We start from the raw sequence: 24652 nt of genomic DNA, 5'->3' as shown, positions 1-24652 counted from the left end.
TGTGTGTGTGTGTGTGTGTGTGTGTGTGTGTGTGTGTGTGTGTGTCTCATTTTTTTTTTTGTACCATGCTTGATAAAAATCGATAAAACCAAACCTCTCTTTTCAAGACTACATACTGATAGTCCTCTTTTTGTATATCCTTATCATTACATTATCATTCTTTCTTTCTTTTACAACATGCAATTGTTATATACATATTGTGGTAATTTTTCATTTTCACTTGCCTGATTACAAACTACATGTAAGGGTATATTTCAGACATAAAAATGTCAAAAGGATTATTTCCAAATGTGTTTCCTAGAAACAGCTGATTCTATTAGTAGTTTGTGAATCTTTAGAAGTAGCATTTCCTGGTTCTTAAGAGATTGATTCTTCCTGGCATTTATTTCAGTATTCTCTTATTTTGAACTCTTAGACTCATCTGTGTTTGGGTCGATAGCCATCTCTGCTCTGATTACCACTGACTGGCTGATAAATTATTATAGAGTGTTTTATAGATAGAGTATGCTATAAAAGCTACCAATGACATTCCATCCCTACATTTCCAAATGTCCCACTAATGACTCACATGAAAAGGGGAATGTGTTGATTTGTTTATGTGATATGTGTCTAGCAAATATATAGTGAGCATGAGGGGTTTTGTTTTTAAGAATCTTGAGGAGCGCCTGGGTGGCTCAGTGGGTTAGGTGGCCGACTTCGGCTCAGGTCATGATCTCACAGTCTGTGAGTTCGAGCCCCGCGTCGGGCTCTGTGCTGACAGCTCAGAGACTGGAGCCTGCTTTAGATTCTGTGTCTCCCTCTCTCTCTGACCCTCCCTCGTTCATGCTCTGTCTCTCTCTGTCTCAAAAATAAATAAACATTAAAAAAAAAATTAAAAAAAAAAGAATCTTGAAAGTTACTTCATATTTTAAGTGGTATTTATTTTAACTATCAGATGCTTCCTGTTTAATTCTGTGAATAATTTGGTCACTGCTTTAGCCAGTAGTATGTTCTTTATTCACGGTCATCCTTTTGTTCTCTCTTTTCATATGTGTCTCCTAGTCAAAGAAAATCAGTATAATCACCAGCTATTTGTGTTATTAGAATGACTAAATATTTTATAATCCTGAAAGGCTAGTGTAATTAGAGGAGGAAATGGAAGTTGAGGTTCCTATACAGAAATTTTTTTTCCAGGGCATCTGGGTGGCTCAGTTGGTTAGATGTCTGACTCTTAATCTCAGCTCAGGTCACAGTCTCAAAGGCTGTAGGATCAAGCCCCACATTGGGCTCTGTGCTAACATCGTGGAGCCTGCTTGGGTTCTCTCCCCCTCTCTCTGCCCCTCCCCTGTTGGCACACTCCTTCTCTCAAAATAAATAAATAAATAAATATTTTCAAAAAAGAATTTTTCATTAACAAATATTCAAAATATTTTCCCAGAAAAAATAAAATATTTTCCCCAAAGTTTCCCTCTACTTGCTGGATGGGATGCTGTCCAGTTATGAATCATTTAATAAAGCCAATTAGATCTTCAGAATTCTTAAAATAAAATGTATTTTCCTGCTAACCTTAGGCTTAGAATAAATTCTACTCATTATTATCTGTGGGTATGATATACTTACTAGTCCAAAAGGGATGTGTTCTATAGGATATCATTTTTACCCCATTGGTTCTTTTTTCACCTTCAAATTTAAAATAATGAACATTTGTAGCTATGAAAAAATTCCTTGGAGTGGGGTGCATTTCCCTAGACATTTTTCTAAGAATAAGAATAATGCCCTTATTCAAAGATCAAAGATTTCACTACAGAATAGGGTTAATGGGCTTTTTATTGCTAACCTGGGATCCTAACCACTATATATTATACATTTCTGGGTGAAATTTTTTTTCTATCTTCCTAAAAAGTTACATATTTTTAATTTTTTCTCTAAATTTTTATTTAAATTCTGTTAACATATAGAAAGTTATGTATTTTTTAAAAACTGTTGACATAAAATTCATTCCAAAACTGAAGACTAGTTATATTTTTAGCATTTCTCCGGGAGTTACATACTAAATATTTTTATTTTGTATTTGAAGATGATTACTAACCAGTCCTTTTAAATATGTAATTTTTAGGAACACTTAATGTTTCTTACATTTATTCTTAGATTTTAAGTTTTCTTTAAAATTATAGAATGAGTTTAGATTTCAAATTAAGTTGCTGTATTTTATGTAAACCTCTGTCTGCCAGGAGTGTGACTGAGGGAGAAGAACCCTTTTAATTATATATTATAGTGGTGAAATGATTATAGTGATGAAATCACTTCTGTGCTTTGAAGTAATCCAAACCAAAATGATAAAGCAAATCCTGATGGTCATCTGGCAACAAAACCTTCTCCTATCTACTCCACAAAACCTGAGCAAAGAGCTGACAGATATGTGATGCTTTGTCAAACTTTATCAACTACCATTGAAAAGATATGAAATTCCAGAGTTGATACTTCTGAAAGAGAATACCCAGAAGATCTATCTGATATGACTCACTGTTGCTACCATGAAACTAAAATGTTTGTGTTTTCATTTTAGTGACATTATATGCCTCCTGCATTCTCCTGGGAGTGTTCTTGAATAGCAGTATACCTATATTTTTTGAGCTTTTTGTGGAGACTGTCTACCCAGTTCCAGAAGGAATTACTTGTGGAGTTGTCACTTTTTTAAGTAATATGTTCATGGGAGTACTTTTATTTTTTCTCACATTTTATCACACAGGTAAGAAATTTGACTTTTTATTTACTATCTAAATGTGTTACGAGAGAGGTTTGTGGCACTGGTGTATAGGGAATTTATGTGGAGAATTCTCACCAAAGCAAATTACTTTGACAAAGCTTTCAGGTGCCTAAAAAAAAGATCCTCCGTTTTGTTTTTCTTGAAATGCATCCTAGACTAATGTAATGCACCCTCACTCCCTAGAGTTTCTGGTTTAATTAACCTGGACTGGGGCCCTGTATTTGTATTTTTAAAAAGCCACCAAGTGATTCTAATATACTGGTTCTTGTTGAGAACCACTGGTATATTGCTTTTTAAAAGATACTTAGAATCTACTGTCTTAACATAAGGTACAAGTTAAAGTCAGAGGTAGATTTGTAGTGTCAATCCTTAGAGATGAATGAGAGGTCACCCAAGGAGTGGGTAGAATATAAGGAACAGCACTCTCCAGTGGAACTTTTTAGGAGGCTGGCAGTGTTCTTTACTGTCCAGTACAGTACCACTAGCCACACTCAGCTAGTGCAAGTAAGGGATTGGACTTTTTACCATTTTCTTTTAATTAATGTAAGTTGAAATTTAAATAGCTACACATAGCTAGTGGCTAGTGAATTGGTCAGCACAGGTATAGAGTGAAAAGAAGGTTGAAGTGAGAACCCAGGGGGTACACCTTTGAAGAAAAGGGAGGCCCTTACAAGAGAGGAAGGGATGGGGTCCTGAACTCAAGTGGAGGAGTTAGACTTGGACAAAAGGAGTTAGGAGAGGAAGCAGTGCGGGCGGCCACAGAGGCAGACACGCTTCCCAGGGCGATTGTTGAAGGAGCTCCTTCTTGATGGCACCAGCTTCTGCTTAGAAGCCAGTTGTCTGTCAAGAGCTGGTGGGAAGATAGTGGAGACAGGGCTTAAGGAGAGAATGGAACATTAAAATAACCTTGGAGGGATGGGAGGAGACACCGCAGGGACAGCTGGAAAGATTGCTGGGCACACTGAAGGCAGGCCACCTGAGGTTGGGATCCATGGGTTTGTAGTGACTCCGTTTTGCACAGCTGTTTGGTTTTCTCTGTTACTCATTCTTCTCTGTCCAAAATCCGTCTTGCTGTTTTGAAACATTTGAGCATAATTATCTAGTATTTTTTTCTTGCATGTTAAGGGTTTATACTTGTGATTCTTGAATGTAAATTTTTATTAATTTCTACTAGGCTTGTATCCTATTTTATTTCCTCATCATAAGCAATCTGTTATTACTACCTTTTTTTCCTCATTGCTTTTCTCTTAACTGCTCATCAAATACCAGTAAATTTGCATAATTTGTACATGGAAGAATCTAATTTTAAGATTCAAATGTAACACATGCTCTAAAGTGTGACAATCCAAGAGGCCTAATATTTTATAGGAAACTTCCTGACAGTCTTATAATTGAAATAATAGCCATAATAACCACCTTGACTGGAAAATACATTTTTGAAACTTTCAAAGCTGATGAAACAGAATCTGGCCTGGGTTTTAGACAACTTTTTTTTTTTTTTTTTTTTTTTAATTTTTTTTTTTCAACGTTTTTAATTTATTTTTGGGACAGAGAGAGACAGAGCATGAACGGGGGAGGGGCAGAGAGAGAGGGAGACACAGAATTGGAAACAGGCTCCAGGCTCCGAGCTGTCAGCACAGAGCCCGACGCGGGGCTCGAACTCACGGACCGCGAGATCGTGACCTGGCTGAAGTCGGCCGCTTAACCGACTGCGCCACCCAGGCGCCCCTAGACAACTTTTAACATAGCATTTTCACCTAACAGCAAAAAGCATCCAAATGATATGTTAATTTCTTAATATATATGATTAACAACAAACTAGATCATTTCCACCAATCAGTAATGCAGGCAAAGTAGGTTTTAACTTTCCTAAACTTGATGTGAGGTCAGTTTCTCTTATGAAGGAGAGAGAGATTGATGAAGCCAGACTCCTGTTGACAGTCCTCTTGAAAACATGTGTTTCCATTAGGGAAAATGCCATCAGGAGGGGTTAGAATAAGGTCTTTCCCTCCAATGTGTTTTCTAAACAGAACAAACAATTCCAAATAGAATAAACAATTATTACACATCAGCTTTAATCCACTTCAGTTTGTCACAGTTGAAGTTAAGAGGCTTAATGCCTCTCTTTTTGCATGGTAAAGTATGAGAGATGGCTATGTTGCCCCTTCAGGTGATAGAAACAATTTTCCAGCCCACGGACACAGCTCTGCTAAGTGGTCCCTACAGCCTGGTAGAGCGTGTTTTTTTCTGTCTGATGGGAATAAGTTTTGTCCTCCCAGTATATAAAAACGACAACAGTAGAAGCCCGATAATGTTATCCTCCAAGAAACCTCTTGCATGTGGTCTCTAAAACATAACACATGTTTATTCATCAGTTTAAGGCAGAGACTAACTACCCTTACACTGACTATGGAAGAGCCCAGTGTACCCCTGACCATCTTGCTTGGCCAGTAGAGAGTCTGTGTCACTCTGCTGGTCCAGCTGCAGCTTTCAACTTGTTCAACAGAGACTGGAGTCTGGCGCAAGGGTGCTAGAACTGACATCAGTTGGCGTTCATCCCCCATTTTGCAGATTCCTAGTGACCAGGTACAAGCAGATGTTTTTGTTTCTTTGGCATAGGTGGCAGAAGAAACACTTAGCAACGTTTCTGCTAATTCTGTCTCACTGATGTGATCAAGGATTTATCTAGCTGGGGAAAAAAACTTCCCTCTTTTTGCTTGGTTTCTGGTCACATGTTTGTATACATCTCTTGTGTGGGTGTTAAAGGTTTCTGCCTAATCTCCATGATTATTATGAAAAATGAAACTTTAATAATTAATTTTAGTCCGGCAAGATGATTTTCAGGAAAAAAGAAAATCTCAGTTCATTTTGACATTTTAGAGAGTTAATGAGAAGGTATGTGTGAAAGAGCCCTAGGCCAGGGCATTACTGGCACTCACCAAATGTTTGTTTTGTTTCCTTCTAGGTAATTTGCTGTTTGCTGGTAATAATTTAAATATCTAGGCTTCTTTTTTTTTTTTTTTTTTAAGTTTATTTATTTTGAGAGAGAGAGACAGAGTGAGCAGGTTGGGGGCAAGAAAGAGAGAGAGAGAGACTGAGCCATTCAGGCGCCCCTAGGCTTCTGTTTTCTAGGGGTGCCTGGATGGCACAGTTGGTTAAGCGTCTGACTTGGTTTTGGCTCAGGTCACGATCTCATGGTCCATGAGTTTCAGTCCCGCGTTGGGCTCTGTGCTAATAGCGCACTGCTTGGGATTCTGTTTCCCTCTCTCTCTCTCTGCCCCTCCCTGCTCACTCTCTCTCCCTCTCTCAAAAATAACAATTAAAAAAAAATGCTTTTTACATGTTTATTTGTTAGTGTGTGTAATAAATGCATACAAATATGCCCACATCTCTCTAAGGCTAAGGTTACTAGAACCATGAAGACCTTGTTGAGGCTCTTTCATGTATGACTAGTTGATCTCGCCCCAAAAGTCCTGTAGCGGGAGTTCACATGCCTCACAACTGAGGTTTGAGGATACATACATTACAAGTCTGAAGATTCTGCAAAGTTATCTCCTAAAAATAACTTTCAGTTCCCCAGCCAGTACCCCAAACATTTCATAGGATGAATGGAAGTCCCTTCCATTACAGCCAGCATTCAAATGCCATAATTCAGTCACGTTAAAACTTGAAAAACTCACCCAGAAGTTAGTTACATGTCAGGACTCAATTCTGTCAGTTATGTGATTGGAAGGCCTGTATTTTAATCATCATGAAGATCTCTGGTTTCGTAGGTCACTCCTTGAAGAAGTACTAAACTTTCTGACTAGCATTTTATTTCCCCACAACGTGCTACTTAGTGGGTGGCTGTGTCAGATATAATTTTTCAGGGCTATACAGACTAGCCCCAAAATGACCACATTAGAATGGCTTGCCAAGCAAGAAAGCCTCCACTGGTGATTTGCTTGCAGATCATGGCCATTGCCATCATTGACGATGGATGTCATACCAGTTTCTATGCCAGTGGCACTGGCTTCTTTGGAGCCCTGGGCCACAGGGTCTCCCATGTCCTGTTTTTATTCTATTGGGGTACCTGGAACAGTGTCAGAAGTTTCTTAGAGTTTTTCTGTCTTGGGGTTTTCAAGGTCACTTTCAAAAAAAAAGAAAAGAAAAAAAAGAAGCCAAAAACTGTTACTTGCTCCCTAATATAAGCATATTTATAAAACTGAGTTGCTTCGTATAATGTTTGCTTTGAGAATCTCAGTGAGTTATTTCAGACAGTGCAATGAAGCTTTATTCTAATAACTTCAATTTGACAAAATCAGTCTGAGGGTGCTCTTAGGTTCTTTATATGCTTTGAAATATATTCTCATGTTCTACTTGATAGTTTGTAGCTTGTTCTGAAGTTTGTATTGTTTGCTATTTTTTTGTTGTTGTTGTTGTTGTTGTTCTAGAAGCTTTGCAGCAGGTTTTGGCTAAATGAACTAAAGGTTTTTACTTCTGGCCTTTCATTTTTGAAGTAGCTGACCACATGAATCTGAGGCTGCATTGAGGCTCAAAAGATTCAGGAGCCTGGCTGAGGGGGAGGCATTGACTGCTAGTTACCAGAATAGGTTCACCAGATATGGACTAGTCAGGAGTAATTTTATATGTAGGGAGTAATCATACAACATTATGGTTAGATCCATTGGATACTTAGTGTGGAGTGAAGACAGCAGGGCATTATACCATGAGATCATGATGTCAGCTGGCTCTTCTTGAGGGTGAATAGAGGCAATTTTGTTAAATCATCATAATTCTGGTTAAATTCCCAAAGAAAGTAGAAGGTTGGTTCCAGAGGGTGGTATCTGGGAACAGACAAGTACTCAAAGGTGATAGAAAACAAAAGCATAACATCATTAAAGGGAAAGATGAGATGAAGAGTATAAGAGTGCTTCTAGAAGAAAAAAGTAAGAGGATGAGTGAAATCCTAATTAGATAATCCCAGAAGAACATCACCATTTGGTGCAGAGCCCACTTCACTGAGTAAAACATAGCATAGCACCTGTCTAAACTGTAAAACTGGCAGACAGTACTCAGGATGCAGTATATATAATAAATTATAGAGAACCAGCAAAAATAGAGAGGCAAACTGTGTAGAATAGATTCGTACTTTCTCTAGTGAAAGACCGAAAGAAGGAATATTAGAAAGCTGTGTTCCTTTTAAAAAGGTGTCAAGTTTAAGAACGTTTCAATGAATCAGGATTCTCTTGGTTCAATTATGTCATATGACACCAGGCTCAGAAAGGACAGCAGGTGACTTTGCTACTCGAAGGTCATGTTAAACTTTTAAGCAAGCCATTTCCTGCTTATTAGAGCTGTGGTTCACGTGAACGGTTTTCAGTGGGAAAATATATAGATGCATACCTTTTTGCCTTCTGAAATGGCAAATAATTTCAAAGAATACTTGTAGTTGGTTGAGCCAAGTGAACTTAACTAAAAGGTGGACTTAACTTTTCAGAGGAAGGCACAGTAGTAAAAACCAACTAAACCATAACACTAAACAGCAGTTATGAGGCATTTTTATAGATTTCATCTGAACCCAGGGTGAAGGAATAATTTACAACTCTGATGAAATAAAAGGTCTGCTTTCGCAATATTCGATAAATTTCTAGGTTTGAGGAAAGCAAAGACAAGTTGGTTGCTGCTACATGTGTGTTACTCTAGCTCCCCATAAAATACAGTCTCTTAAGATTTAGAAAATGTCATTGTTGTAGACTACTTTGTCAAGTACCATACTTTTTTTTAGCTGTTGCTTAAAAGTCAGAATGTTCACTTTAAATTTTTTTTTTTTTAATGTTTATTTTTGAGAGACAGAGACAGAGACAGACAGCATGAGCGGGAGAGGGGCAGAGAGAGAGAGAGGGAGACCCAGAATATGAAGCAGGCTCCAGGCTCTGAGCTCAAACTCACAAGCCGTAAGGTCATGACCTGAGCAGAAGTCGGAACCGACTGAGCCACCCAGGCGTCCCCAGAATGTTCACTTTTAATATAAATAGTATGCTGTTCTATTTTACTGCTTTTTCTCTTATTTTTTTTAACTGCTTCTTTTTGCCTGTTAAAATTATCATCAGAAATCCAGAAGCTACATGGTTAATATAAAAGCTGAAAATGCTGGTGTGTCATTTCAGGGGATATTGGAATAAAGACAAGATTCCAGGGGTTACAGCCTTCCTGGGTGTTTAGATTATACTCAATCCAAGTAAAGCACAGAAACAGCTTTGCATAGAAATACCATTGAAATATATGTCTTTGTTGTATGCTATAGAATAGCATGTCTGACTTTTAAAATGTAAAAATTGAGAGGTGGGGAGCCTGCTTTTGTAAGCATATTACAGAAAAAAAAGTATTTCAGCACCTTTTCTTACCACTTGGTTTTCTGATTTCCATTCCGGAGCATAAATTGCTCTTTTAGCCATATGAATTATGGATTGATTGAAAGCAGCAGTGTAGAAATCTTTAGGATGATTTTTGAAGATTAAGGCAGAATTAGTATTCTGTAGAAGTACAAAAGGAAAATATAAACCTATAGCAGTGCCCAAAGGAAAAAAATGTACCAGGGAGCTTTTTCCCTTCATTTGTTGTTGTTGTTGTTGTTGTTGTTGTTGTTGTTGTTGTTGTTGTTTTCATTGAAATTGCTAAAGAGATACTAAACTAGGGAAGTTATCCCCACCACCACCAACCCAACCTCTTCATGCCAGGGAGCCACTCACTTGTGCTCCCAGAGCCTCAGGATTGCCTGCCAAGGAGGTTTGGGTAGAAGGAAGCCAAATGGATGCACAGCTCAAGGGCCACGGGAGCTGGAGGAGGCAGCCATGGGCAGCCACAGCTAGTGGGTGTGTCTTGTTAGCACAAGGCTGGGACTGGCCTGTAGGCAAGCCCTGAATTCACTAGCGACCATTTTTGAAGAAGGATGTTCTTGATACCATTAAAGCAAGTAATGGCAGAATCACCTGTTTAGAGGATTCCTGTAGGTTTTCAGATAATGGGCATCATTTATGCTGATAGGGGGGAGAAAAGAACAGAAAGAAACAAACCAAAATATTCACAGTAGTTTTTCTGAGGGTAGAATTAGGATTAATTTGTTAGATTTTACTTTATTTTTTTCATATATTTTCTAACCTGTTTTACAATCATTACTACTTGCTGAGAACTAGATTTTTCTGTCCAAGGAAATCTAAAACACTTATCTCAAAATTCAGGTCATTTTCTTATCTTTAACCCATCAGATATTTCTAAACAGAGATGAGAGTGATAGTGATAGCATTAAAAAATAGCAAACGAACATTTAAAGGTGATTATTTTTTCTTTGAAGAAATGGATTTTTTTTTTTTTTGCCACCAAGGTCAAGGTGAGTTAAACTGATGAAAAGTTATTAATAATATTGATTTAAAATGTTCCACATGAAAGCGGTATAATACATCATATGTATCACCCAGACTCCAGATCGCCGTTTATTGAACACCGGTTTCCAGGCCTTCCATGATGCATTTAGTGTAAGTGCTTTGGAATAATGCACAGCGATTGCTCCCGGCATACAGGTGCCGTTCTGCTGGTGACGTGTGAATGCTTACAACTGTGTGTTTTTGTCTTACAGAGTTGTCTTGGTTCAACTGGTGCCTTCCTGGGTCGTGTTTGCTCAGTCTCCTCCTCATTCTGTGCTTCAGGGAATCCTATGACAGACTCTATCTTGATGTGGTTGTCTCAGTTTAATAGCACAGACTTGAAGGAGTTTGAAAAGGGACTGCAAATCATACGGCATACTGCACATTTGCTTGGAGTTGCACACCTAACAGGAAAAAAAAAAGGAGAAGAGAGAAGCTTCACTCAGAGGTTTTGTCAGGTTACAGATGATCATATTCATTTCATGACTACTAGGTAACAATAATGTGGGACTTGAGTGATAATAGGGGGCTTAAAGACTCTAAATGGCATACCCGTGCCTGGTTCTGGGGTTGGAAGTGTGGATATCTTACACATAAAGCACTACCTAAATAATGCCCTCTATGTTCTGTGCCAGTGCTAAACTACTGATTGATTAATTGTAATTATGGGAAGAAATAAAGGGTATCTATCACATACCTTACCGAAGTCACATATCAGAATAGGAAGAAATGCCACTAACTTCTAAAGAAGTTTAAACCCTATATCAGATTTTAATTATAAAATAGCCAACAGGTATATCAATGATAAAATTTAGCCACGTGTACACTACGTTTTTTCTAATAAAGCCATTTCTTATATGACTCCTTATTTTTAATTAGGTTGGAAACCTTTGGCCATCTTTATTATGGTGAACAAGTGCTTCCCAGTGACTTCCGAGCACATATTTGTGTCTCGATCTCAACTTATCCTTGTTTCTGTGAAATACAGTTTCATCTACTAGGCTCTTAAATAATTATATTAAAGGTGACTAAATGTTTAATATAGTCGCATTAAGTATTGTATGAAAAATGTAACTCCGTTCTGATTTAGCACTTTGTTAAAAGTGAAATGACAAATCACATAGAACATTCTGTGTCTTCAGCCTATATATATGCATATGTACATGGTGGCGTGGGATGTAAAGTCCAGCACCAGCTATTATTTCCTAGGGTTGCATTTTACTAAATGGCCCTTGTTTGAAAATAACAATTTATAACCTTGAAATCTTCAAATCTGTTGAGTTATATCTGAATTACATTCTTGTGTTTCAATTCAGGTTGTTTCAATTCAGTTCTATATGGAGTCAGTACATTTGAGAGAACGATATTTTGCCAGTACCTGTTTTCTTTGTATGGAAGATAGCTTTTAAAAAAATGACAGTTACTCATTGGACAGCTCTCAGACATATATTTCACTGTGACGTAAAATATGCTCCGGTGGGATTATGCTGTTACCACTGTTCACATTTACATAATTCCCCTTACCCAAGGAAACCAAACGTTTCTCAAAAAGACAAAAACAGTACTTTCTTTGCCTTCATTATTCTCAGCTTCCTTCCCCCCCTCTTTTTCTCTTCAGTTGAAATTTACATCTTCCTTGTCAGCTAAATTTGTATTTTATTTGTCTTTTTCTGGACAGAGCACAAGCCAGCTCCTTCCATTAGCCATGGGGACAAAATGCAGTTAGAGAGAGCTAGTCAGCCCTCAGTTCTGCTCCTCTCTACACATGTGCACACACCGTCACACACAGTCCCAAATGCCCCTCCTCTCCCCTCTTGGTAATTTGAAGGCTGTGTGTTAACCCACCTCAATCTCAGAGGAGGATCTAAGCTTTCTTCTAAGATCCTAAATTGTGCTCCTTGAAAAGTAAGAAAACCCTCCCCTTCAGCATCTGTCTTCAGTCACCTTTAAATCAGCCCCTTTATAACCATCCTGCTAACTTAGCATCAAGAATGGAAGGAAATAAGGAACTTGCCAAAGAGAAGAAAACCTGTGAAGGCTGGGCTTACTTCCAATTAACCCTGTCATTCTTAAATAAAAAGAAAGCAGATTTCTTGAAGATGATTGAAAGCCAGCCACTAGAGATAGGAGTAGTCCGTGAGCCAGTGCTAAAATCACCACCACCCCTTCCTGTATAGACAGAAGACAGAAAGGAGAGGGAAGAACTATGAAGTGTTTGGTTGTAGTCAGAACCACTGACTACAACCACTGTTTGAGGACTGCTCTATGAAATTTTGCTATAATTAAGACATGATACAAAATATTTTAATTATAGCTAATTCTACCTCTAATACAAAGTAAAGAAAAATATTAAAAATATTACCTAAATGACTATTTAGTTGAAAGACATCCCAAGTGAGTAGTGATCAAAAATTCCTACATTGTACCAGACACCAGCCATTGTCTTAGCGTACGTGAGGTGAGATGGTCCTTCCAGCTCATTTATATCTGGCAGATGCTTGTTCTGATCACAAACTGCCATGTTTTAAGTGATCAAAATTTCATATACCAAACCTGATATAACCAAAGGGCTTTGGAGGGTGGGGGAAGAAGATTACACGGTATTTCCTGAATGCTTCAAGTCATTTTTTTTTTTCACTTTGTGTGATTATTTCTAGCATGCATAAAAATAGACCAGCTGTTGTCTCTGTACTTTCTAAACAAATACTGCAGATTTGTAATGATATTTTATAATGAAAGAAGTCTTAACACTCCACTAAGCCAAGCCCTCATTTTAGAATTTATAGAAACCATCCCAGAAAGGTCAAGGGTCTTGCCGAAGGTCACAATTCTAGATAGTGACAAAAGTAGAATCAACTAAAACCCACACTGTCTGACTCCCAAAGCAATGTTTTCCCTACCTCACAAAACATCAGCTTAATTTGGACTTTTTGGGGGTGTTCATGAGCACCCCTTCATGTTCATACACAGTGGGACTTAAGAGCAAATCATCATTATGGAGTGTGGAAAGTACAGGGGTCCAATTGAGGTGACTGTTTTTTAAGTAAGATCATTCTGTTTTCTTCACCCTGTTGGTGCTCTAAGTCTTAGCTTGCAGGAACGTAATATAAAAAGATTCTGATGAATAATTCAATCCTCATAAACCAAGTCAACAGCATTAATTGGTAAGGACATGTTATAGTGTAAGTTCCCTGTGGCTTATCAATGAATACTTCACAGTTTATGGGAAGAAACATTTTTTAATATGGTCCATGGTCGAGGCATAGGAGCAAGATAATTACACACACAAATGCATTTCACTGGAGGATGGAGCTAATAAAATAACAAGAGGGAATCAAGTACAAGTATAATTTTGTATATTTAACCATATATGGCTTAAGGGCCAAGCTTTATCATAGATCATATATTTATGCTTAATTATTGAGAATGTTTACAGCTTGTTTTTATGAAGCCCTTCTAATGAGGGATTCAAGCTAAGAGATTTTAAATCGAAGAGATTAAATTCCCATCTACTTTAAATTAGGTTTTTTTACTATTATTTTTACTAAAATCTAGGCATTCGTCTTGCTGCTTGCATAAGTAGAAGCTGCATTTCAAACTCAAGATCAAATACAAATGCACAGTAAATTTACTTTAAATTAATGTTAAAAATCACATTAATTCCACACTTGTGCCTGAGATAATAAGTACAGGAATTACTATGATTATACCATCTTATGTAATAAGTGCAAAAGCTGTGATAAGAAGAAAGTGCCATATTAAAAAAGAAACATACAAAAAACTATGAGGGTATTTGACTAGACGTGTTTTGTAGTTAGCGGAACAATAGAAATCCACTTTTATTTGGAATTATACAGAAAGGGACAAATTAAAGTTTATTTCCATACTATCAAACAGTTCGTCAGTCTGTTAGGAAAATATAAGCAATGCTCCAGAGGCAGGTGGTGTTGGACCACCCTAGAAGAACAAAAGCTGACCGGGAGATTTTGGGGTGTTCTTTTAACAGCATCCATTGGGTACTTTGTGCTCAATGGAGGTAGTTGTGTGCTCAGTAAGCAGACACCTTTGCTACCCTGAGCAGGCATGTCCTTTCAGGTGTCTGAGACTCTCCTAGGTGTCTGCTTCCTCAAACTGACTTCCTGGCACAGGCTTCCCCCTGAACCCCACCCTAAGCTCTGAGGCAAAAGCGTGGTCTCATTCTTGAATACTTCTAAGGCCACGCAGCTGGGCTTCCCTTTCCTGAGCAGGACGCTAGTGTGACTAAATCCAGAAAGATTTAACAGTTCTCCCACAGCAAGTCTGATAAGTTAGAATAGTCCCTGAAATGGGAATGACAAAGGTCTCTAACAAGCTTTTCTAGTCATTATTTGCTGCATTTTAGAATATGGGCTGATTAAACTGCCTTCTGTAGTCTTTCTGTTGTGCCTTGGAACCTGGAAGACCTCTATTATAATAGCTTTCCATCTCAACCCACGCTCAGAAAGTGAGAGCAAAAGGTTACCCCACCCTAGCTGTTCTTTCATTCAACAAGGGAGAATTACCTTAAAAAAAAAAAAAAAAAAAACTAAAACTAAACAAACAAACAAAAAAAAGCAAATACAAAAGGAAAGCATGGAATTCATTTTAGCTTGATAAAATGAGAGAAACACAACAAACCATTTTAGCTCTAACCCCACATCACAGTGCTCTCAGGGTTCCCTCCTGGCTCTTCTAGTCTGCAAGGGAGGCTTCTACAGTCATGACCAGAATGTCAAGAATGACTTGGAGACACTTTTAATTTACCTAAATGGTAAAAAGTGAAATGTCTGCTTAGTACAACTTAATTTAGACTTTTTCTAATTCAGATTGATTTTCTTCTCATTAACCCAAGATGAATCATGGAATCAAGGAGATGATCTAATCCAACTACCTCATTTTACAGATTAACAGAGAACCTTTCAGGTTCAATGCCACAGGCAAGTTTTAGCAGGTAAACTGAGTCCTAGACCAGCATTCTTTCCATAAGCGATCAATGTGGTAACCAGAAACAATTTTTTTAAGTAAAATTTCTTCCATTTCTTTTAATTTTTTGAAAATTAAACACGAAGTGCATGAATGTTTATCCATTATAAAATACCCAGTACAGAAATACAGAGTGAAGTCTACCTCCATACAAATGTGCTGACTCCATTCCCCTTTTCCAAAGTATTCCTTATGAATCCTTTCAGAAATTTTTCTATGCGTTTGCATACATATGTATAGATACTCAGAGGGAACTTAAAATCAAGTCGTCTAGGGAACTGTTTCTTAGACCATGTTGGCTTTAACTTTCTTGGGCAGAAGCAGGAGTTTCTGAGATCCTTATTTCTCTCCCAGATGAGTCTCTATCAAATGTAGGAGTGGTTAGTAGAGACATTTCACAGACCTGGTTGTGTACCATCAAGCTCTATCACATCCTGAAGCGTAAAGATGAATTCCAACATGCGATATTCTGTTTTCTCTTATTGGAAATAGAGTTTCTGTTTTTATGTCACCAACTAAGGCCCATGTACTGTGAGAGAAGAAAGTGAATGACCCACACCAAAACCCAAATAGATTTTCTTGACAGGGCTTCCTCGTCTCAGCAGGGGCACAAATACTGTAGAAGGTGGAGTCAAGAGAATAAACTATGTGATTCCATTTTTTTAAACAATGGCTAGTGAAGATTCTGGTAATCCTTTCTATTTTCCTGGCCACCTTCCTTAGCTATCCTATCTTTCAAGCTAGCTACCCATAAAACTGATTAATTGTAGTAGGACAAGAGCATAGGTTGGCTTGGTCACCTCCTCTTCTTTTCCTGCCTGTCTTCCCATCCAGCTTTCCCTTTTCTGGTGGTATCTTCTTACGTATTCCTGACTATGCTTGAAAGCAAGCTGTGTGAAACCCAGATATTCTGAGTTGCCAGCTTTAGAGAGGAGACCTGGCCAGTTTCTTCATGTACTAGACTGGAGAGACCCAGGAGCCCCTGTATCCTAGGCCTGGTGTCTTCAGCTATTTGACCTGGAGCAAGTCACTTCATTTCTTATTTACCACATCTCTGAAGTGAAGGAGTGAACAAGGATGTTCCCTGAGGTCTCTTCCAGTTCAAAAAACTCAGGTCCATTCTTACTTAAGTAGTAGGAAATGATTAAGCACATGCAGTCTCTAAAACTGCAGAGCTTTCCAGCACCTTCATGTTTCCCTGTGTGCGGTGGCCCTCCTACTGTGAACACATGGACGATTCCACTGCACATTTGACAAGAAGAAATGGCTTTTTCATTGTCTGTGGTAGGAGACAAGCTACAGGTACTGTTTATTTCCCCAAAGGACTTCATATATGAAATGCAGGGTGTATTAAATTTATCAAACCCAATAAGAGAAAATCTGCCATTTGATGTTGAGATAGCATTCTGGGAGCCAGGTCAGAGTACTGCATTTATTCCCTGGAGTCAGGCCAAACCAGGAAACTCATCCCTTGGCTTGCTGTGATTCATCGTGAGTCAGTAATGGATTTGCACCTGTAGAAATCAAACTGTCAGATCAGATGTGAAAGCCCATCCTCAAACTTGTATTTCGAGAGTCATGGCCCCAAAAGAATTGCAAGTTGCTTTCCATGTCATCTCTACGTGGCCACATTCTGTCAGTAGAGCGCTGTGCAGATATTTTACTGAATGAGAGCAGGGGCGTAGCATGCCAACGTCTGACCTGTGTGCAGGTGTTAGTAAATAAGGATTCACTGAGATTCTAATGTGAGCACAGCTGTCAGAGAGAGAAATGAACCAAAAAAAGAGATGAGGCTGGGAGTCTGGAGGCCTGGGTCTCAGCCTCTGTCTCCAGGGCAGCTGCTGGGCACCCTTGGGCAAATCACCTGTTCTCTGTGAACTTCAGCTCCACACCTCTACATTAAGAGGGTTAGAGTAGATGTTTCTTTTGGCCGAAAAGTTTTATACACCTATTGGTCACACACCACAGAAAGTAGAAAACAACATGAATGCAATACCTATCCATCAGTACTTCCAATTATACATTATCGTTTCAAATAAATGAGGAACTATTATAAGGCAGTGATGTGTCATAGGTGTCAGGCAATGAGAGAAGCTCTCAGGCTGTCAACATACCTGTGTATTCCTTCATTCATCCTTTTATTCATTCTGTGTACAGAGTAATTCCATGTGTGAAATGTGTGCCTGTGAAAGAGAATCAGAAAAAACAAAAGATGTTTCTACCCTTCAGGACCTTTTAGATATGTTTTTAAAAACAAAAACAAATGCTCTTCCGAGCTAACAATTAAAAGAAATAATGACAGTTTCCCAAATCCTGAATTATGCCCAGCAGGAACCTAAATATCTTTCTCATACCATCGTTAACCACAACTGATTTCAAGGAAAAGATATTTTGTTCTATTGAAATTTTCATTGTAGACAGAGCCTATATCCGTGTGGGAGCATAGAATCAATTCTGGCATGAGGACTCCCAAACCTTAGCATCATTACAAGGCTGGGGGGTTACTAGTCCTTCAGGAAGTTGGGAAGGTTGTTGGCACCTGCACCTTCCTCCGAAGACAAATCAAACAACTGCGTGCACACTAAGATACACCTGTTCACAAGGCCTTGCGAGTCTCCTTTGAATTTTAACAACAAAGACTAAACACCAAAGAAGGATTTGTAATGAGAGAGCTTGGGATTTCGGCCTGCCAGCTAGATAAAGGGCTATTCTGGGGACTAGAGACTTTGTGGGAGCCCTTCAGGTCTCTCCACCTGCGAGTGAACCCAAGCACACTTGATGCATCGCTAGCAAAGTCCTGGTCCCCAAAGCCTTCGCAGAAATCCAAAGATGCTAAAAAGTTCAGGGTTTAGTTCTGTAGATGATTTTATTTATTGCAAATGTCCCCAGTGTCAAATGTATCTCTTTCTCCACCAGGAATATATCATTTTGGAGGCTTGTGAAAATTAAACTTCAGGAAAATTCTGCTTCCCTCCCACTAAACTGCATCCACGTGTCCCAAACAAAATTGCTTTCTTGACCTACACACACAGCTACCTATTTCTGTTTAGGTCTGTGACTCAGAGAAAGTGACCGGAAGAAATCATGAGAGGTGATGGCTCCCATTTCACCTGCCATAGGCAGGACAGGGTCAGCCCAGTGGAATTCAGCTAAGATCGAAGGGGTGTGTTGGGGTGGTCTCTTTCTTCTTAGTTCTTTCCTGAACTCACTCATTCACATTGTATTGCTCTTCCCAGTGAGTAAGTTATTGCTGAGAAATAGTTTTAGTAAGTGACGTAGATGTCTCCAATGGGGTGGTCCCTCTCCTCCATAATCCTCCTGCTCTTTCAGCTCATGCCCTAGAATCCTTGCTCCATGTCCCAAGGAAATGCATTACCCTTTTTCTTTTCAGAGAAAAAACATTGATTGATGTCTTAGCCCTGCCACCTCACCCTCTTTTATCTAAGAATAGAGAAGCCTTTCCATATTTGTTGTCTTTTTCACTGAAGCTTAGTATAGACCCCCAGGCAGGACAACTCCATGCTACCTTCTGTCGCCTGTAATTGTCCTTCCCCCGAACTGGGGGAAAGGTTATTCTAATGAACCAGCTGCTGAGTCTTTTCCTATTTGGTCTTTTATCAATATTGCTCTACCAGTAAATTCTTTGTTAGCTAGGTCCTGGAATTTATTTCATGTTTTTTTTTTAACTTTAATTTTTTTCCTACAAAATTGCTTCTTTTATCTTAGAGCCGACTATGATCTTTCTCTTCTGCGTACTTTATAATACAATTTGAACATAATGGAACATTCTAAAATAGTCAGGCAGGGATTTCATCATAGCCAATATTAAATGCCAGGAGAGGCAGGTCATATTAAAAGAGAAAAAAGAAAAAAGATCTAGGATGGAGGAGGCTGGGTCTCATCATTCAACTGGTATATTTTGGGCTCCTGCAGCATGCTGAGCCCTGGGCTAGGCACTGAGGATGCAGAAACAAGTAAGATATTGTGCTGGGCCTCACATTCATTTTCTGATGAGTCCATTCATAAAAACTGTGTAATTCAAAGCTAGCAAGCCCCCCCCCCCCACCCCGCCCTGCCCCGCAAAAGGCTGCTGGAAGGTTTGTAGCTTTTTTTTTTTTTTTTTTTTTTACTTTATTTATTTTGAGGCTGTGAGAGCACGAGCAGAGGAAGGACAGAGAGAGAGGGAGAGAGAAAGAATCCCAAGCAGGCTCCATGTGGAGCGCAGAGCCTGATGCAGGGCTTGAACTCATGATCAGTGAGATCATAACCTGAGCCAAACACAAGACTGAGCCACACAGGCGCCCCCTGTGGCTTATTTCTACAATTATCTGTGGGATCTTTCTATTTGGAAGAACATGTTCTAAATCCTGTTTTCTTGGGCCATTAAAAATCCAGGCATATCCCTAATCAATGTATGGCTATGTAACCTTCTTAGTATAAAATACTCCAAGACAGCTTTTGAAGGGAAAGGCAGAGAAATCTGTTTTGATGACTTGAAAAGGGAGGAAAGGTTTTAGGGAATGCTTCCAAAGATTTCCGATCTGTTAGTGCTCATTCAGACATGGGATTGGGCAAAGGGATGAGCCTTCTAGCAAGGAGGAGACAAGGCCATGTAAGGAGGCCCAGGAGACCTCTGTGGAAGAGTTAGTGAGACATAAGCCAGGCCTATAGGAATTTGTTAACATATCTGCTGAGCAAAAGTGGAGAAGGAGGTTTAGAGGCAGAGCTGTAGTAGAAGTAGATTCTGGAAAATAGTCCTGAATCTGGCTTCTTCTCACTGAGTCATCTGGCCCAGCCTCCTGCCTCCAAGTACATCCTGCCTGCGGCATGTCTGGCCAGCTGCTTTCTCAGCTCAAGAGGGATTGGGGATCCTACAACCTCCCTGTCATCTGTTCCGGAGCCACTCCCCACCTGCACTGAGAAGTTCTTGCTTTCAAAGGATGGAGGCCAGAGAGGGGTGGTCAAGAAAGAGAGTGGCAGAGGGGAGACAGAACACATCAAGGCAGAGGACCCCAAGTGAGGAGGAATTGCAGCAGTGGGCCAAGGGCCCCCACATTTCCCACTTCACGCACGCAAGCCCAGGGGAGCGCTAGAAGGTGGAATCAGCCATCTGGGAGCCCCGCCCTCACAGATGCCCTGTCTGGCATAGAGGGGTTTCCCGTTCTGCTCTGAGAAAGCAGTGGGAATGTAGACATGCACTGCCTCCCAAGAGGAGCTGTGTTTTACTCCAAAGTCTGTAACTTCAACAGTCTCCCCTCCCTTCCAAACTCCAAGGAATGTTCTGTAATTGAAGGCATGCTTTCAATACCCTATTGTGTTTCATGCGCTCTGCCAGAGTAGTTACTTCTCATGCCAATTCTTAGATGCACAGAAATCTTGAGTAGTCCAAGTGAACTCAGATCCAAGTCAAGTTCCCATCTCTTACTCCATTCAGACTTTTCCATCCACCCCCACCCTCTCAGTCACACTCCTGGAAGCAAGTGAGAAAGCCTGTCCAACCAGAATCACTATCCCAAAGCCCAAGCACTTTGTTGTTCTGTTCTTAAGCCACCAGGTATCTGGTCTAATTTTATACTGTTCATAGTTCTGTGGCGTACATGGTTCTGCACTACCAGACAGGGCAGGAAGGCCAGCAGAGGCCGCAGGTGGTAGGTAGGATGACTACAGAAGCAGAACAGAGGCAGGGCCTCACATAAGAGGCTGCAACAGTCCCATGGCCACCACCATCCACACCGGGGGCCTAGCATGCCAGTCAGGCTCCTCCACTCCCATTCCCCGGACTTCCTGTAGGTGACCCTGCCGTCAGCCTTGAGCCTGCCTCTGGGCCTCGAGTCTCATTCCTGTTCATGCCTCCGGCCCTCTCCTGTTCGTCCCAGGCTGCAGTGAAGCCCCTGATTCCTTTCATTCAGTCTATGGAGAAACAAAGTACTTTCCTGCCGGGATGGTTTTTGGCTGACAGTGCTGCAGTTAAACACAAGAAGTTCTGGTTGCCAGAGTGAAATAGTGTCCAGCAGGCTGCAGCAGACTCTCTGCTTCTGGGGCTCTAAGAGGATGGGACAGGGCTGTGCCAGAGGACTGAGGATGGACCAGATGATCTCTTGAGGTTCCTCCCAGCTCCAAGACCTGATTCTTAAGATGACAACACTAAGATCTAGGCAACACGAAGATACAGACTCTTTGACAGCAGGTGCCCCGCCTCCTGTGATACCCCATGTGTCCGGGCAAACTGTCTTTTCCCAGCACAAGACATGGTATAAATAGGAACAGGTGCAGGGGGGGCAGGGGGAGCTTAAAATCTGCCCACCCTGAGACTCGATGCTGGGGATGTTGTGTGCATATCTACTGGCCCGGCTCTGTGACACTGTGGGTCTGTGCAACTGTCAAAACATGAGTGCGTGTGATAAATTCCCCTCTGATGCTCGTCACAATTTAGGAAGTGTTCAGTGCGTTTTTAAACAATTCTTACCATGTAAAGATTGTATTACATTTTAATAAAAAAATTTTTTTGCATTTTACTTTTTTAATATTTGGGGTTTTATAGACTTTTATTTTATGGCCAAGTATACTTTTGTAAGCAAATGTTGAGGTCTTGAGTATTTTTATTCTTTTAAAACTATAGTTAATGTCAACTGTAAACACTGACAAATTGTATTCATATGCAATTTTCCCTCCTTTTCATCGGGTCTTTTTAAGAAACTATGTTTTGGCAAAGCATTTTACTTAAAACTCTACTTCATTTTACACATTGTGAATACTGAAGATTCTGAAAAATAAAGATGCATTTAAAATCTCTGTGCTGTTACATTGTGGAAATGGTAATGTGCATTGCTTTGCCAAAGTGGTAATTAAATGTTTAATGGTTTAGAACTCCTAGTTGAGAATTGGGTGTTCTAGTCATTACTCACAGTGCGGGAGCTTCCATATAATAAGCCTCCGCTTCTTTGGAGAATACGCATTAGAATGGCGATCTCCTGTTCAGTTAGGAAATATGGTTATGTTGACGTTATAGTTACTGTGCTGTGGTTTTGCAATAAATGTGTATTGAAAGCACTTGTGATAAAGTGGTCCGCATTTTGTTTTTAATCAAACTCCAAATGGCAGTAGAAGTGGAGCCAAAGCTCCCTGAGCACTTGGGCGGCAAGATATGGTGGGAAAACAGGAGCTCAGGATCAGGACAGACCGGGCCGAATCCTGCTGCTCCACCACCAGGCCCTGAGACTTGGGAATCTTTTCATCTCATTTGGTGATCCTGCTCTCTCATCCATTGAAAAAGTATAATTTAAATGGAGGGGGATAATTATACTTACCTCCCATGGATTTTGTGATGATGGAATAGAACAATCAACATAAAGCACCTGGCACGTCTTGGTTGCCTGATAAGTGTTATTTGCCTTCGTCCTTTCTTCCCTCTTGTAGTGCTCCCAGAGTCTTCATTTTAATTTAATTTTTTAGAATATTCAAGTTAAAATTTATTGACCCTCTGAGAAAGGCAATAGTTATTAAATCCTTACATATTTAATACTGCCTTTAATTTATCATAGTTGTTCATTCCCAAGAAGGTTTATCACAGCTGCATCGAAATAGTATTTGGGAAATGTGACAATATTGTTCATATAAGTCCGCTCCAAAAGGATTTGCCTCTGTGGAATTTGAAACAAAAGAACAAGCAGCTGGGCGTCCGGGTGGCTCAGTTGGTTAAGCCTCAGATTCTTGATTTCAGCTTGGGTGAGGATCTCACCATCATGCTTCTGGCTCGCACTGAGCGAGGAGCCTGCTTAAGATTCTCTCTCCCTCTCCCTCTGCCCCTTCCCCACTCGTGCGTGGGTGCATGAAGCGTCTCCTTGTTTAGTTTCAAGGCAAGCACATCCACGGTTAAGGGAAGGAGAGCCCAGTCTTAGAAAAATTCAGAATCATAAATGTCCTTTAAGAGAGAAGTGTTTCTTTCTAGATTAGTTTCCAAACAGTGCTATTATCCTCTTGAAGGTTCCAAAGTCTTCATTTTTAAAAATACAGAAAAGCACAATGCTTTCTTTACTTCTTACTGATGCAGTTTTGGAGTGGGGGTGGGGGGAGGCCCAGAGCTGCCAGCCAAGAAAGAATTCTTGAGCCTTGATATGTCTTTGGTGCAAAGAAGGTGATTTTTTTTAAAGCACAGGGACAGGACCCGGGGGCGGAAAGAACTGCCCTGGGGTTGTTGAAGAGTGACTGATTATATACCTTGGAGTTGGGGGAGGTACAGGCAAAGGGGAGGTCTCCAAAAGCACTTTCGTATGCTGAAGAGGAGACTCATAAGATGCCAGAGGCCTTGCTATTGATTGTCAAGCTAAGGTAGTTTTTTTCCTCTAGTAAGGCATTAACATCAAGATAGTAGGGAGTTCCTGGAGAAATATTACACTCTGTATTTGCCTCAAGTATTTGTCAATGGGCTGCAAGCTATAAAGAAATTTAATTGTACCTACCATTTCCTTTTTGCCTTTGTTCTCCACCTCACTATGGAGGGGAGAGATGTTAGGGCTCCAGAAAACTGAATCTGTAGGTTTCTGGAGGTTAGTCTATTGATAAGATTGCCTTTTTCTTGTAATTTACTAAGATATTTGTAAACTGATGGAGACTCATGCCCTTCATGACTGTGACCTCTATGGGTTAACCATTGGTTTTTTCCTTTTTTTTGTTCTTGGGCAGCCAGGAGTGTCTGGGGAATGTCACACATACCCCACCTGGGACGTGAGAGAGGTGGGATTAAGGGGGGGCGAGGTGCTGGGGAGGGTTGTGGCAGTTGCAGGGTATCAGCTTGCCTTATGCTCCCTCATCACTTACTGTAAATGATTTTAATATACAACAGATCATAACTGTACTTTTATTTTCTATCCTTAATATTAATTATATCATGAATTAATTATATCATGAACATTTCTCCATGACCATGGAAACTTTTATAATTTAAAGTATCTAATTTTATTGTTGGATATTAAGGCTGTTTCGGGGGAAGATTTATTCTGGGGAATAGATGTTGTATATTTATCCTCGACCTAGTTTCTGATTCTTTTCTTAGAAAAGATACCTAGAAGGAGAATTACTTGGTTCAGGTATGAAAACTTTTAGCTCCTGACAAATGTCCTGATATTAACTTAATTATTTATCTAGCCTAAATGGAAAAAAGTGTTACTTCTCCGTGCTCACTTCTGCCACCTAATGTGTAGGTTTTTTCACACCAAGCGATTCTCCAATTTGCATCAGACATCAACAGTTTAATTGAATTGTGACACTAACCGCCTGGAGTTAGGGTAGACCCCACAGGTTAAGGGCTCAGTCTCAGGGACTGCTCCCCTACCCCCCCCCCCCCCACTTCAGACATGAAATGCAAGTCAAATTGTCACCTGTGCTTCTGACCAATAAAATGCTATAAATCAGGGGTTCCCATGACCCTGTCCTCAGGTTTGATAATTTGCTAGAAGGACTCACAGAACTCAGGAAAAGGACAAGATTACCAATTTACTACAAC

At 39.9% G+C, this 24652-nt stretch overlaps 1 protein-coding gene across 1 annotated transcript in view; it reads left to right on the top strand.

Annotated features, from left to right (window-relative positions):
* Positions 1 to 22200, top strand: part of SLC49A4 (solute carrier family 49 member 4) — an 89845-nt gene extending 67645 nt beyond the window's left edge. The window contains exons 8-9 of the mRNA XM_058731179.1: positions 2546 to 2728; positions 10362 to 22200. Coding sequence (XP_058587162.1) covers positions 2546 to 2728; positions 10362 to 10477 — 299 coding nt within the window. The 3' untranslated portion in view covers positions 10478 to 22200. The remainder of the gene's footprint in view (positions 1 to 2545; positions 2729 to 10361) is intronic.
* Positions 22201 to 24652: the final 2452 nt, after the last annotated feature.

The sequence above is a fragment of the Neofelis nebulosa genome, chromosome 5, assembly GCF_028018385.1.
Source record: "Neofelis nebulosa isolate mNeoNeb1 chromosome 5, mNeoNeb1.pri, whole genome shotgun sequence".
NCBI lineage: Eukaryota > Metazoa > Chordata > Mammalia > Carnivora > Felidae > Neofelis > Neofelis nebulosa.
The sequence above is the reverse complement of the archived record's forward strand: the minus strand, read 5'-3'. Positions and strand labels throughout refer to the sequence as shown.